Genomic DNA, 16,351 nt, shown 5'->3' with positions numbered 1-16,351 from the left:
TAGCAATCCTTGTGATCCGCATATATTAAAAGGTTGCAGTAAACAGATGCTATAAAGCTACGTATTTCATACAAGCAACTTCTGCAAATGTGGTTTCCTCGATCAGCATTCCCACCCATTTGTGTTGTGTAATGCAAATCTTTGTCTCTCGGTTCGCCTTGCTTAAAGATCTTTTCAGTCAGACCTGGACTGGAGTAGGTACACAGAAAACAGGACGCAGAAGGGAAACAGAGGATGTTCTCATTCCTCCCTCTAGCCCTTCTCCTGGCTCAAGTTTCACTGCAAAAAATTGAAGGCTGTTTTCAAAGAACAACACGATCCCTTGCTTGGCGCGTCTGGGAGTAGAAGTTTAGTTTGCTAGGCTTTGTTTACGTTTTAATTTTTCATATGCCATTTTAGTTTAAACCTGCTAATTAAGTCATTAACAATGCTTGGATATTTGGCATCATTAAGTTTGTGCGGGGTCTACAGTTGAAAAGTGTGGGGTTTTCCTTTGGTTCCCAATGGGAATAATTAGAGAGCGCAGGATTTTTTGCTGAATGAGTTGTTGTGAACTTCATATAATGTAGTTGTAAATGTGAGTTAACTGTAGTGGGTTTGAAATTGGCATGTATGCCTTTTACAATGTACTTGGCAGTGTTGGGGGTAACGCATTACAAGTAACTTGAGTTACGTAATAATATTACTTTTCTGAAGTAACGAGTAAAGTAACGCATTACTTTTTAAATGTACACATTAATATTTGAGTTACTTTTTCAAAAAAGTAACTCAAGTTACTTTTTTAGTTTAATTAATTTGATTAAAAAATGTGTACTGAATTAAACTAAATGTATGCACTCTCTGTGCCTGTGTGGAAACAGTTTGAGTCAGAAACTAAGATGGTAGGCCAGAGCTACACATTTTTGTGATGAAATATGCAATTTCTGAATGCAGAACTTTTCAGTCATAAAAACACCGGCAAGGCCTGAAAGAGATCAAGCTTTAGCCAAGAAAAAGTAACGCAAAAGTAACTAAAAGTAACGTAAGCATTACTTTCCATGAAAAGTAACTAAGTAATGCAATTAGTTACTTTTTTTGGGAGTAACTTAATATTGTAATGCATTACTTTTAAAAGTAACTTTCCCCAACACTGGTACTTGGTTCTTTGTGCTCTCTTAAGGCCACTGTTTTTCTGGGTTTAAACTCTGTTTATAGCTTATTAACTCTGTATGAATCACTTTTTGCCGAATTATGTAACATCCTAACCGATATATCCTGTTATAAATTTGCTATTATTATTTTTTTAAACATAAACATTTTTGTATTTGTACTGATTACCTGAAAGTTTTCTCAAAGTTGCTGCCATGATGATGTGTTTTCCATGCGTTTCTGTGCATTTGCTTATGTGTTTCGAGTATACAGTATATTCAGGTGTAGTTTTTTTTCCTATATGTTTTGTGTCACCAGACTTTATCGCTGATCTGTTTTATGTCACCACCAGCCAGCTCTAGTCAATATTTTCTAATCAACAAAAGTGATTTAAAGGCGGGGTGCACGATTGTTGAAAAACACTTTGGAGTTGGGTCGAGTACCAAAACACACTCGTAGCCAATCAGCAGTAAGGGGCGTGTCTACTAAACGACATTGTTGCGTATGTGTGGGATGGGTCTATCAAAAGAAGGTCCAGATTCTGTTGGGGAAGGGGTGTGTTTGTTTAGGTGATTTCAAATGTCAAACATTGGCTTTCAGAGATCATGCACCCCGCCTTTAAAGTATTTATGTTACACCTTTTAATTCTATAGTGACATGAATACATGAAAACATGTTTTGTTTGCTAATACCATGTAAAATCTTCATAATATTTATTATTATTCATATTATATTGGAGATTGATGTACAATTGCAGAGAGATTGTGGACACACGGTTTAAATAATGCCTGCTTTTTAGTCTTCTGTAATATAATATAAGTTAGATCCACTGTTATTTATTTCAAAATTAAATTGAATATATATTTTGAAAGCTTTTTTTCAATCTCTTACACAGTTTTGTCACTCATGCTTTCATTGCACTTTTGTTTCTTTTAATGTCGTTTATAGTAATTGAGGAACAAATTTGCCTTTGAGAATGTTTTACTTTTCTGAATTTTGTATGCGTTTCTTTCTGCCTTTACATAGATGAAAGAGCCAGGTTTTAGTATTGGTTACACAGAAAACTTAATACAGTAGATTTAACTCAAACACATTAAATAACAACTATACTTTTTCATTAAACTGTATGTTGTACCTTCTTGACATGTTCATGAAGAGTCATGTGAGATATACTGTGGATGATGTTTCACTTCCCTTTTAGCATTGGCCATGACTTGGGATTTTATGAAAAGTTTATGAAGGATCTCATGAACATTAACCCTTTATCATATTTACCCATGCATAATTCACTGGTTTTCTTTTACACGTGCATTCAGTCAGATGCTATGTAGACAGAGAAGGGCCCTCCTAATAGCACATGTTATTATTTTCATGACCATGATGTAGTCGGTGGAAATTTGAAAAAAAAGTGACTTATCCCCTTTGATATGCCTCACCCAACCTTAAATTAAGTGCAAAGCCTGTTCGCCCTTTCTTGTCTTTTTAATTGAACCTAAAAGGGACATCCCACTTTTTTTGAACATATGCTTATTTTCCAGTTCCCCTAGAGTTAAACATTTGATTTTTACCGTTTTGGAATCCATTCAGCTGATCTCCAGGTCAGGTCACGTTACCAATTTTAGCATAGCTTAGCATAATCCATTGAATCTGATTAGACCATTAGCATCACGCTAAAAAATAACCAAAGAGTTTTGATTTTCTTTCTTATTTAAAACTTGACTCTTCTGTAGTTACATCATGTACTAAGACCGACAAAAAATTAAAAGTTGCGGTTTTCTAGGCAGATATGGCTAGGAACTATACTGGCTGCAGGATGTGCAATGATATTACGCAGTGCTCGAAAATAGTCCCCTGCTATTGAAAGTTACCAAGGGGACTATTTTCAGGCGCTGTGTAATATCATTACAATAGAAAAAATATCGAAACTCTTATGGTTATTTTTTTGCGTGATGCTAATGGTCTAATCAGATTTAATGGATTATGCTAAGCTATGCTACAAGTGGTAGCGCCAGACCCGGAGATCAGCTGAATGGATTCCAAAACAGTCTCTTTTAATTGATGGATTTTTAATACAAATGTATTTATTATTTAAATTGTGTCATACTTTTGTGGTTTCATAAAAATAGCTGGTAGCATAAGGTACTTCAGGTATTTGGGTAATCAATGCAGAATCATGATCAGCTTGCATTTCATAACTTCACTTTGTTGAAAGAAATCAAAGAAACAAAATATAATGATGTCATACTGTGAAGCATCTGTCATCAAGCAAAAGACACAAAATCAAATGGCTTAACAAAACTCCTACTCCAGTATGACAAAAGACTTGACTGACTGCAGTACTTCAAATGGATGCCATCTTCTTCAGACTTCATAATGGGGCAAAACTCATGGTTTGTGCCTGATTTGAAGAGTGCTTTCATTGGCGAGCTCTTTTTGATATTCACTGTGATTGCCATAGCACTTTATCATCGTGTTTCTGCCAATTTTCAAGCCCGAGAGCCGTGCCAGATCGACATCTTGATATGCACATTTGCCCTTTTCACCCATTCAAAACCGGCAGAAATTGATCTAATGCTGCCTGACTTTTGTAACTGAAAAACATGCTGTCTTTTTCGTCGGCCGGTTGCTTAGTGATGTGTGATGTTGTTTGGACCGTTATGCTCCACAGGCCCCTTTCTGGCTGACATGACCCCCTCCCTTCCTGATGCCCTGCCCTAGCACTGCTATTGGAACTGGCCCAGATAAAGACCAATGCCCTCTTCTCATTGAGAAGTGTTGCTGACAAATAAGTTTAGACATGCTTGAATGCCAAAAGCCACACTATGAAGACTGACCTTTTGACTCTTAACTCTTTTATGATTCAGTTTATCAAACATCAAGTGCACACTCTAAAAATGCTGGGGGTTTTCAACCCATGGCTGGATCTAAAAGGGACAAAACAGTCTGTTTTAGGATAGGGGTTCTTTTCATAAAGACCCCATTAAATTGTATGACAAGGGTTGCTTTCGTGTTGACATGTTTCAGTTTGGGTGACTTGTCATATTTTTATGCAAGGATTCTTTAGTTTTGTCACAGCAATAAATCTACTTGAGTCTGTTGCAGGTGGTATTATGGTGAGGATTTCTTTGGACCATTGCCAGTCAGACCATTCATTGTCAGTATTTTTTCAAACTAAAAAAATTAAATGTGTTTAGCTGGCAAAAGTTAAAGTAACTGTTTAGGTGTACTTTAGAATAGAGTTCATGAGGTCTTTAAGGTTACACAGCAAGCTTGTCTGCTACCTCCAACCCTTTCAGGCCCCAGTTAATGCAAATGCACCGTCCCTTACTGCTGTGGGGACTGATTGCTGGATGACAAAAAATAAAGGCCCTGTGTTTTTAATTTGCATGAAAAAGCCCATCCCAAGATCCTCTTTTCCTTCCTCATGTTTGGCTTTTTGTTTCTTTTCCCAAAGGCAATTATCAATTTCTTGGAAGAAATCTTTCAAACAGCTGTATAACAGTCAGTCATGGTTTTAAAAGCCAAATATGTTGCAAGGCTGTGACAGTACAGGAAAGATTATACGGATGTGCTGTAAGGGAAGAATCTTTATAATATCTTTAGTTAGCTTTATTTGATATTATTTTGTTTTGTATTCCACTATGTAGTTTATAGTAGCTTCTAGTATATCGGCTTGTGTACTGGTGTTTTGGTATGGTGCCATAGATTGATATAGCACTGGAGTTATTGTTATCCACCTCAATAACATCAACCTATGAAACCATAAGCAAAACATTGTTATCACACTGTATTGTGTTTAATCTGCTTGTGTTTAATAATAATGCTTTATTATGATTGGTTGAGAAATGTTTCATGCTTATGCATTATTTTTCGATAAACGCACACCTGACCTGTCAAATGTCTTGAAATAACCATCAGAGCAATGTCTGTGGTAACCGTGGTATACGTGGAATTCTTGACTTCGGCCCTTTAAATTAGGCTATTGGAAAATAATGCTCATCCGTTTGTGCATTCCGCATTGCCACCTTGGGTGTGCATTATTTTCAAATAATTCAGTGGCCTATTGTCAATTATTCCTTACATAATAAATGACATCATCTGAAAGAAATTCTTACTGGAAAGTAAATGATGCAGTAGTTATTATCTAACCGGTTTGACATTAGTGATTGGATAGGGTTGTGACTTGATTTTGTTGTCGATTAAAGTTCGTTTAGCTTGAGCGACTGTCAGTTTCTGGCAGTGATTCAGCATGCATGTCGTGACTTACAGTGACTGAAATTGGAACATGCTGAAGAGAAATGTGGCCGGTAATGTGCTGTAGAGGAGCAAACCTATAGCAATAGATTTAAAGAGATATTTTTTTCTGTGGATGTTATAGATTTCAAAACAAGGCCTGTCATTTTTTGGAGTAAAAAATATGAAAAATGTGCATTTGTAAAACAAACCTCTCCATAAATTTAGCAGGCTGTTGCATTGACTAGACTATTTTAATTCTGGGTTTTAGGAAATGTGTGCCTAAGAAAACCCACCTAAAGGATTATTAGGAACACCTGTTCAATTTCTCATTAATGCAATTATCTAATCAACCAATCACATGGCAGTTGCTTCAATGCATTTAGGGGTGTGGTCCTGGTCAAGACAATCTCCTGAACTCCAAACTGAATGTCAGAATGGGAAAGAAAGGTGATTTAAGCAATTTTGAGCATGGCATGGTTGTTGGTGTCGGACGGGTCGGTGTGAGTATTTCACAATCTGCTCAGTTACTGGGATTTTCACGCACAACCATTTCTAGGGTTTACAAAGAATGGTGTGAAAAGGGGAAATCATCCAGTATGCAGCAGTCCTGTGGCCGAAAATGCCTTGTTGATGCTAGAGGTCAGAGGAGAATTGGCCGACTGATTCAAGCTGATAAAAGAGCAACTGTGACTGAAATAACCACTCGTTACAACTGAGATATGCAGCAAAGCATTTGTGAAGCCACAACACGCATGGGCTACAACAGCAGAAGACCCCACTGGGTACCACTCATCTCCACTACAAATAGGATAAAGAGGCTACAATTTGCACAAGCTTACCAAAATTGGACAGTTAAAGGCTGGAAAAATGTTGCCTTGTCTGATAAGTCTCGATTTCTGTTGAGACATTCAGATGGTAGAGTCGAATTTGGCGTAAACAGAATGAGAACATGGGTCCATCATGCCTTGAAACCACTGTGCAGGCTGGTGGTGGTGGTGTAATGGTTTGGGGGATGTTCTCTTGGCATACTTTAGGCCCCTTAGTGCCAATTGGTCATTGTTTAAATGCCACGGCCTACCTGAGCCTTGTTTCTGACCATGTCCATCCCTTTATGACCACCATGTACCCCTTCTCTGATGGCTACTTCCAGCAGAATAATGCACCATGTCACAAAGCTCGAATCATTTCAAATTGGTTTCTTGAACATGACAATGAGTTCCCATATCTCAACCCAATAGAGCATATTTGGGATGTGGTGGAACGGGAGCTTCGTGCCCTGGATGTGCATTCCACAAATCTCCATCAACTGCAAGATGCTATTCTATCAATATGGGCCAACATTTCTAAAGAATGCTTTCAGCACCTTGTTGAATCAATGCCACGTAGAATTAAGGCAGTTCTGAAGGTGAAAGGGGGTCAAACGCAGTATTAGTATGGTGTTCCTAATAATCCTTTAGGTTAGTGTACATAAGTAAGTTTTGACGTGTGATAAGTTGACATAACTTATAAAAAAAATTGAAAAATTGAAATTGTTTTGCTTAAAGTAACATGAAATAATGTTAATTTGACATAATTTTTTTTACAGTGGCTCACCCACATTAACAATGCAAATGTCATGGGTTCAATCCCAGAAACATACATATTAATAAAAGATATAAAATCGTCAAGGCACTTCAAAGTCTCTGAGTAAATGTTTATGACAAATTGAAACGTAAATATATGACCACTGTATTTTTTTACATAGTCTTTTTTGTTTGTTTTTTCAGTGGCCAGTTTGCTGTTGTTAAGAAGTGCCGTCATAAGAGCACCGGTGTGGAATACGCAGCCAAATTTATCAAGAAGAGACGCAGCAAATCCAGTCGGCGAGGAGTATCAAAAGAGGACATTGAGAGGGAGGTCAGCATCTTGAAGGAAATTCAGCACCCCAATGTCATCACTCTTCACGATGTATTTGAAAACAAGAACGAGGTCATCCTCATCCTGGAGCTGTGAGTGAATTTTTTTTCTCTTTACTTTTCTGAGTCATGGAATAATTTACAGCCTTCAGATATTTTATTTCACAATGCAAGGCTTAAATACAGTAGGCTGGAGAAGTTGCTAGTTCAAACCAACTGATTGCTTTAGAGCTCTGGAACTACAGTGCAGTCAGTTTTCTTTCTTAAGTCTCTCATTAATAAGAGTTCATTGGATAGGAGACAGGAGAAGACCGGAAGGGAAATATAAAAGGGTTGTGAGCTGGAGTTGCTGCCCACATGAGCATCATAGCTTATTATGTCAGAGCAAATGCATCAAAACAGCTTTGACACTGTGTACACTGTAGTATTCTAAAATTAGCATTTTGCGTAGAAATGGGTCTATAAAAGAATTTGTCAAAGGCTCGCCACTGAATTCATTTTTACCAGCCATCGCTCACAAAACAAACACTTGACAAGGTCAACAGTTGGGGGGTGAGGGAAACCAGTAAATTGAGTGGATGGACCAGTTTGGCTTGTTTCATTGTTTACATTCATAAACTAGTGCCGGTGTTTTCAAACAGGAAAAAATGTGTATTAAAGGAATAGCTCATCCAGATCATGTCATCCCAGCCTGAGCCTATATTAATTTCTTTTTCTGTTGAATGCAACAAAATTATATAAATTTGAAAGTGCAACCAGGTTAGGGTCAACGTGGCGAAGCATCAAAAATGCGTCCATCAAAATGTACAGTATACTGAAGTTTTGCTTTAGATGACATTTATTAACTTAACTAGTATTTACTTTATTGAGGGATGAGCTCACCAAACCAATTGTGTGTTCCAATTAATCAGTGCTAAGTAGTTACAGGTATTCAAATCAACAAAATGACAAGGGTGCCTTTTGTCTAATTTCGTTTTGATGCGTATTGCACATTTTCTGTTAATCCAATAAACCTAATTTTGCTACTGAAATATTACTGTGTCCTTCAGTTATTTGATAGATCAAAATGAAATTGCGGATCCAAAAAAATATTTATAAATGAAAATCTTGGAAATTGTCAGGGTTGCCCAAACCTTTGCATACGACTGTATTTGCTTTAATTAATCAAGTTTATACTACAGGTCAGTTGAATGCTTGAATCTGATTGGCTGATGAACATTCTAAAGTGTGTAATTATTTTCTGGAAAAAGCATGGCAAACGTAGTTCCAGGCAGCTTTTTTAACCGCATTACACTTACATATCACTTCGCATGGTTAACTGTAATAACAGAATAACAAAAACAACATAACATACGATTTTCCAAGGCAATAACAGCGCTGTTTAGAGACGCACAGAGGTAGCCTCATTCACACAATCTCTCTCTCTCGCTCGCCCTCTCTCTCTTGCTCGTTCGCTCGCCTTCACTCTCTCTCTCTCTCTCTCTCTCTCTCTTTCTTTCTTTCTCTCTCTGTGTCTCTGTTGCTCTCGCTATCTTTCTAATAACTTCATTAATAACTGCATTTAAATGCTATCAACGGCTCAAGCCTCCATTGCCAGCTTTAAAAGGATGTTTTGGAACAAACAAAAGAGCCGTTGGATAAGGCGTGGAAGAAATAGTCCTTCTCACGATTTAAGTACAAAAACTGGACAAATACCTTAAAATATATCATGTGATTGATGTTTTGAGGTATGGTAACCGTAGTATAAGCGGAATAATTGACTTCGGGCATTTGAATCATTGAAAAATAATGCATCACCACCTCAGGTGTGCATTATTTTTCCTAATAATTCAGCGGTCCATCGTCAGTTATTCCTTGGAATCTGAATACACCTTCTGGTGCTACTTGGACACGTCATCAGTGAAGCCGCGTCGTGCCGCATTACCATCTTGGATGTGCATTATTTTCAAATAATTCAATGGCCCGTCGTCAATTATTCCTTACTTAATGCACAGATGAGATGTGTTTTAAATGCCTGATATGCAATTTTTGGAGCTAAGCTAAGAAATAGAGACGAACTCACAGAGTCACGTAGACTGATCTATCGAATCCTGTCCTAATAACGACGTAGCTTAATTAATTAAATTAATTTTTCTGTTATTTATGCTTATCATTACCTTGTAAAATCACATTCATGTTTACTCACCAGGTTGAAGGCTCAAGCACAGCCACCGCATGTAGCTAACTTTTAATAAGATTTACACTAAGTTATATTAACATTTACTAGATAAAAATTATTGCGCTAAAACATCTAAATAAATGTCTGTGGAAAGTAAGTAATTATTTATTACCTCAGCGCGCTAATGCAGTTTTATTCAGTTAATGCATGAGTAAAAGCATAGATAAACAGGGCTTTGTCAACAGCCATTTCATAAGCTATAACAACAAAATACCAGTGAGGAAATGCAATGATATATATAAGCTGTTTTGTTTGTTACTTTCCTGTCAATGTATTATTCCAGTTATATTATTCAGTAAATGAATATTATCCAGCAAATTATTTAAATCACTCTTTCAGACCCCTCTATTTATAGAGGATATACATCACTTTCCCACATGACCACGCGAGAGCTTGACCGGTTGAGTGGCAAAACGTGCAACAAAATGGCTGGTTTTCATAGGGCTGCTGCAAAAGTGCCAGTAAAACTGACTGTTATCAGCTTAAATTAAATTTAGTTGGACTTGATAGCAGAGGTGGACAATACTTAGTTACATTAGTTACATTTTCCAAGCATGTGTGCTTTATTAGGGTGTTTGTATTGGGAAAAACATTACTTCACTACATTCTAAAGCATAGAATCATACTGTGTATTCTTTAATAGTGCATATTAAAATGTATTTAATACCTTATTACATTTAAATTGTGTACTTTTACCTGAGTAAAAGTATGTTAATGTACTTAAATATTAAATGTAAAACAAACACGTGTATTTATGAAATGTAATAGAATAAAAATTATAATAATATGCTTTGGAATGTGTTTTCCAAAGAAAAACACGGATAAAATACGAATACTTGTAAAATACTTTTAAAGCCTCTGCTTGATAGTGGCCCTAGCGGCTTGTCGACCCACCTGTGGTCTGTGGACGTTGGCGTGAACGATATATTTATTTCTTCTTTCGGTGTAAAACAATAGCTCCGAAATTCAGTCTATCGCACAACAGCTTTTTCCCATTTAGACGCGTTTTCACCGTGTTTTCACCGATGTCACGCTGTACACTCATTCTGCCACTCTGTCTTTTGCCACTCAGTGGCCATAACCGCAGTCCCTCTCGCTGACGGTGATGTCATATGCATACCCTCTATTATCTTGTATACAAAGAGGGATTGATTGTTATTATTATTATTATTATAAGGGTTTGTTCAGTTCAGTAGTGTTGTAGTGATTGTGTGTCAAAAACAAAAGTATAACAGTAAATATAAATCAGTTCAGCATATTGGTTATCGGGCACATAAGCATCCAAATATTTGATATCAGTATCGGTTATAAAAAAAATCAGTATCGGTTTCTGGAAAAATATAATCTTCATGTTTAACACTGGCTGAGCAAGTCTATGCCAAAGATTGAAATTAGATTATAAAACAGAGTCACATATATTGAATGTTGTTAAACTGACTTAATGACTGAAGTTTATCATTTCAGTTCTTTCAGTGAAAACCACAATTCAACGCCATAATCTTGTTTTCAAATGTTTTGTAGATGTATTTGCTTTGTTAAAATACAGTAATATTATGTGCTATACATAATATGTTGTATTATCATGAGATATAATTTCTGGTTTTAAAATTATCCAAACTGAATGTTAAAATGAGTCCAGCGATCATGGCAGGGAGCTGATTACGAAAGGTTTTGATATAAGTAAATATTTAGGGACCCTTGTTGTAAATTGATACTTTGTCATGAGGGCCATGAGGAAAATGCTAACTAGTAATTAGATAAGATCTATGATGATAGATGATTGTTAAACAATGTTAACAAAAATGGAATGCAAAGCTTCAACATTTCAGTAGAATTTTTTTGTTACACATCAATTGCGTGGAGGAAGTATCCTTCTTCTAAAGCTCTCGAAGTGTGTCTCCTAACCCAACTGGTTTGCATTACTTCTTCATAACTTGCCGTATGTATATAATCTTTTTGTCTAGCAGCCAGTACTACTGTTACAAGGGACGTCCCTGGAGCTGTTCTGATCTCATGTTTTACACATTACTCATCTGTGAAGCTCTTTTTATTGTTGTTTGTTTTTAACTGAGACATCTGAAGCTAAGTACCTTACATACACAATTCCGACTTCAGGTCTGAAGGTCAAGTTTCTTTTCCGGGTCATTTAGCGTCCTTCGTAACCCATGTACGGTTAAACGCTATTGTGAAGTGAGATGTTAAGCTATCATTGCTGTTTCTCACGTTGTTCAGGGTGGGGGCGGGTGTTTTTCTTTCTGTTCCCATGAGGGGAATACAGACCTATCTGAGGCGTGTGTTTTTGCAGCTGGGCGGCTTGTCGCTGCACTTGCTCAAGCTCTCTATTAGCAGCATGTGTTATCATGTCATCAGCGTGCAGCTGGTTTGCACCTTCTTTGCTGCATAAATTCAAACCCAGATCCCAAAGTCTATGATTATAGGCCATATTTGCCAAAGTTAATCCCTCTGGGACATATAGAGAACCCATTGCTTCTATTTAATAAGCCAGACTCTCTCTTGGTCATTTTTGGTTAATCTGTATCTATCATATTAACCTTAGTCACCTCAAGTTTAATTTTTTGCAAAGGACAGGGAGGATGTCAAGTATGGACACACAATGGGATAGTCTGTTTAATGTATCTAGTTTACTAAAAAATTCAAATTCTTCCATTTACTTTAACAATGTATTGATTCATTCCAGATATTCATTCAATTATCTTTTGTTTGTTATTTTGGAAATTTTTATTGTTCAGTAAACAATTTATTTAAATGGGGTTTAATGGTGTTTTATGCATTCTGACTTATTAACACAGTTTAAGAGTTGGATTCTTCATGCTAAACATAATCAAAGTGTTAAAAATGCAGTTGGACAAGTATTTCTGTGCCGAATGCACTTCCCCAGGGTTCGTACAAGTTTCTGAAAGTTTTTTTAAACATTGGTACATTACTTACCATAGGTAAACGTTATTTATCTCATTTCTTTTGTGGGCACTTTCCCTGGAAAAGCACACCCACACGTCAATCAGCGTGAGAGCGAGAACAAGGACGCTACAAGTCACAACCATCACTTCACGCAACAGCTTTGTTTTATATCAGGGATGGGCAACTTTGGTCCTGGAGGGCCGTCGTCCTGCAGAGTTTAGCTTCAACCATAATTAAACACACCTGAAGCAGCCAATTAAGGTCTTACTAGGCATACTAGAAACATTAAGGCAGGTGTGCTGAGGCAAGTTGGAGCTAAACTCTGCAGGACACCGGCCCTCCAGGACCTCAGTTGCCCATCCCTGTTTTATATCAAGACTTAACAATGGCACGAAAGAAGAAGTGTGTTTTTGGATTTAAGAAGAAGAAAGCCGTATTCAGCTTTCCAAGTAAGCCAACCTTATGGAAACAATGGATATAGTTTGTTTATCCGTGGTAGAAGTGGATTTTTGCGTGTGTGTGTTTGTTTAACACTGGATTTCGTTGAAAAGTCCCAACCGGGTCATGAGTTGCAGGCGGTAAGACAGACTTCTGTGTTATGTTGGAAATCGGCACGTAAGTGCATATAATGTAAACGACACCAACATGTAGTGAATCATAAGTTATCACGCCATGTCCCAAGGGGGTTGTGTTTTTCCGGAAAAATTAGCTAGTTCTCAAAAACCATAACATTTTTTGTAAGGGATTGGGAGCTTTAAGGTTTCACACATTAGATTTTCAAAAGATGTTTTATAGATCCTTTTTGTCACTTAGATATGTTGTGGAAAGTTGTATTTTCAGTCAACACAACAATACCAGCCAATTTGGCTACAAATTTTTTTTAATTACCAGGCATTTAGAACTTCTACTAGCCAGAAAAAAAAGACTTTGTTTTTGTATGTACTACTTAAAGCAGCATAATACATTGTTTTTTATACTGTTCTTTAATATTTTTTAAATAAGTCATAGAGATGTGGTTTCTGCGTGAAGCTTTTTAATATCAGTTTCAATAAGGACGTCACCGAAAAATAAGTCATCAAGTAGGGGAGAGCGGGGTATGTTGTCACACTTTTCACACTGTCTAACATTTACTGAGCACCATACATCAAAATGGTATAAATCTCATACCAAATGAAAGAAGGAAGTCTTGGGTACATATGTTGTATTCATAACATCTTTATATCTTATCTCATTACAGAGTTGTAGACTGTTGAATAGTGACTGTGCACTTGTGACAATTTGCCCCATCGGAGGGTAAGTTGTCACACTAGGGCGGGTAAGTTGTCACACTAGATTATCTAAAAATAAGAACACAACTACTTAATTGTGAATATTGATTTTAATTTTTAAACTCAAACCAAACTGGAAATATAAACATCCGTGCCTGGAGAATCTGGAAAAACAATTATTTCAATCCAAATAATGCACATTTCAATTAAGTGGCAAGACCACTTTACTTTGAACTTTGGTTCAAATGTTCTATGGCTTTCACATAAAACCAGATAACTGAATGGAACGCTGCAGATAACTTGCTTAACTTAACATGTTTAACCTCTGAACAAAACAGATGCCCTGTATGACTAATAGGACTCATCTCCAGAATCACAATTCTGACACACATAAATTGCCTGGCCTGAGGTGCAAGCATCATGGGCCCAATTGTTGCATTTTAACCATTTTACCCAGGTCTCCTTTGGACGACTCTTTGAAAATGGCTCTACACAGACGAGGCAGAAGCACTCTTCATCATCTGATGATGACTCTTGCATGATTTTTCTTCTTTTAGCTGCCTTGTTTTTCATAGGTCCAGATTTCTGCTTCCCTTTCTTTTGAAACAGCTTTTTGCTAGATTGAGGCTTATTCTTTTCTATATCATGTTTTCTGAGCATGTTCGATGTGTTTGTTTGTACAGGGGCAAGTTGTCAGATGTGACGACTTGCCCCAAAGTCATTGAGACAACTTGCCCCATACTTACTTGTGTGCTAATGTTGTCTAAATCTCAAGTTTAGCTCATCATATCACTTTAGCTAAAGTATCAAAAGACACTTTACGGTCTCCTCTATTTTGTGCAAAATAATCATTTTAAACATTCACACCTAACAAAGTTGTATTGCATAAAATGTAAAGTGATTTTTTTTTACTTTTTAAGCAGAAAAATAAGAAAATTGTGCTAACCTCAGATTACAGTGATCTTGACCACATGTGAACAGGAAGTTCACTATAGAAGAAGAAGTCACATAAAGTGGCTATTTGATTTTTGAGATAGAGCCTCTACTGTTGGAGTTATTAACAGTGTGACAACTTACCCGTGTGACAACTTACCCCGCTCTCCCCTATGTATAGTGAGCCATGTGTCCTTACCAGGGCCAAGCCCCTATACACGACCTAGGGAGCTAGGGAACTGATTGAGACACACAAATAGATGAGCCATTTACGTCCAGTTTGCCACTTGGTATTGAAACTTCGGCTCATCTTCTCTTGGTCTTCTTGGTTGTTTGGGGTTACTTTCCTTTTTTTGTTGGGTAGTGAGGGGTGAGTTCAAGTAAGCCATAGATGCGCAGATGCTGCGCAGTAATGCTGTATGTGTACCATGATGACTCACAATTTAAGTATTCGGGCTAAAACTGTGCAGATTTGGCTTACAAAGAAATTAACGATTTAACATAAAAATGCGGTATTTTTCACACAATTTACTTATCTGTACAGCGCTGTTTTCACTGTCATAAAAACGGGCTGATGTCCTCCTTTTTCTATGAAGTCCCTCCTTCAGAAATACGTAAGCCATTAGCTTAGCTGGGGACTGACGTATTCATGTGGGCGGAGTTTAGTCAAAAACTCTCTTATTGAAATTAGGGATGCACCAATGGGATTTTTTTTGTCGATACCGATTTAAACAGACAACTTCTGGCCGATACCGATATTAAACACTTGTATACAATACTAAATTGTTTGTCTATTAGCTAGTTTATTTCTGCATCAAATTATTTTTACTGAACATGGATTGGATCTAATTAACATTCAACTGACCAACATAATAAGAGAGCCACAAATTAAGCTAAAAAAATATAATAAGACAGCATGACAATCATTTACTCATTTTTTACATATAATGGATTTCTTTATGCAGTTAATTAATAAATAATTGGTATCGGCCTTTCTCGTGCTATTGCCGATATGCCGATGGTTTCAAATTCATAAAAAATCGCCCGATAAATATCGGCGGCTGATACATCGGTGCATCACTAATTGAAATCATTAAAGCAGGAAGTAGAGGGCTGTAAAGGGGAATTCTGTTAAAGAAAATATATCGCCTTCCAGTGAACTTTGAGCTTTATCATTTTGCAGGTATTATTTATGCTCTAACAGCAACATTGCACACTAACTAAAGTTTGAAAAATGAGATCAGGAAAAACGTGACCTTTAATTTCAAACTCTGAACATTACAACCTTTTCAACAGACTGTACATCTGTACTTGCACAGTTCTGTTTTCATTTTGCATTAATTTGGTGAATCCTAACCTAAGATTATTCTTAAGAATTAACTATTTGTCCAGGTAATGTGATTCATTAGCATACCGATTTGAGTAAATTATAAGAGAATTTACCCTATGGGGTGAACTATCCCTTTAAGCAATCTAGCACCCAGATGTATTAACTCAGCTTATGTGCATTTTTCACATCAACCTCAACGTTGCTCATCCGATGTTTCTGCATTTCTGATGTTAATCTGGAGTACCTATAGAGTAGGATTACATCCTTTATATTTCCGAAGAGTCTTTAGTTTTATCAGATTTTTTAAAGAAAGATACCGAATCTTTCCGATAAAGTGCAAATAAATGAAGAAGGAGGAGTTACTACCACGGAAGGAGGGAGTACGAGTTATGCAACACTATACAACACTGTTTAAATTATGATT

General features: G+C 36.8%; 1 protein-coding gene across 2 annotated transcripts in view; it reads left to right on the top strand.

The window, feature by feature from the left end:
* Window positions 1-16,351, top strand: part of dapk1 (death-associated protein kinase 1) — a 102,645-nt gene that overhangs the window by 25,735 nt on the left and 60,559 nt on the right. For both annotated transcript variants that reach the window (XM_073860698.1, XM_073860699.1), the window contains exon 3: window positions 7,131-7,352. In XM_073860698.1, coding sequence (XP_073716799.1) covers window positions 7,131-7,352 — 222 coding nt within the window. The remainder of the gene's footprint in view (window positions 1-7,130; window positions 7,353-16,351) is intronic.

This window comes from Misgurnus anguillicaudatus, chromosome 22 (assembly GCF_027580225.2).
Source record: "Misgurnus anguillicaudatus chromosome 22, ASM2758022v2, whole genome shotgun sequence".
Taxonomy (NCBI): Eukaryota; Metazoa; Chordata; class Actinopteri; order Cypriniformes; family Cobitidae; genus Misgurnus; species Misgurnus anguillicaudatus.
Note: the sequence above shows the minus strand (reverse complement) of the source record. Positions and strands in the feature narration are given on the sequence as shown.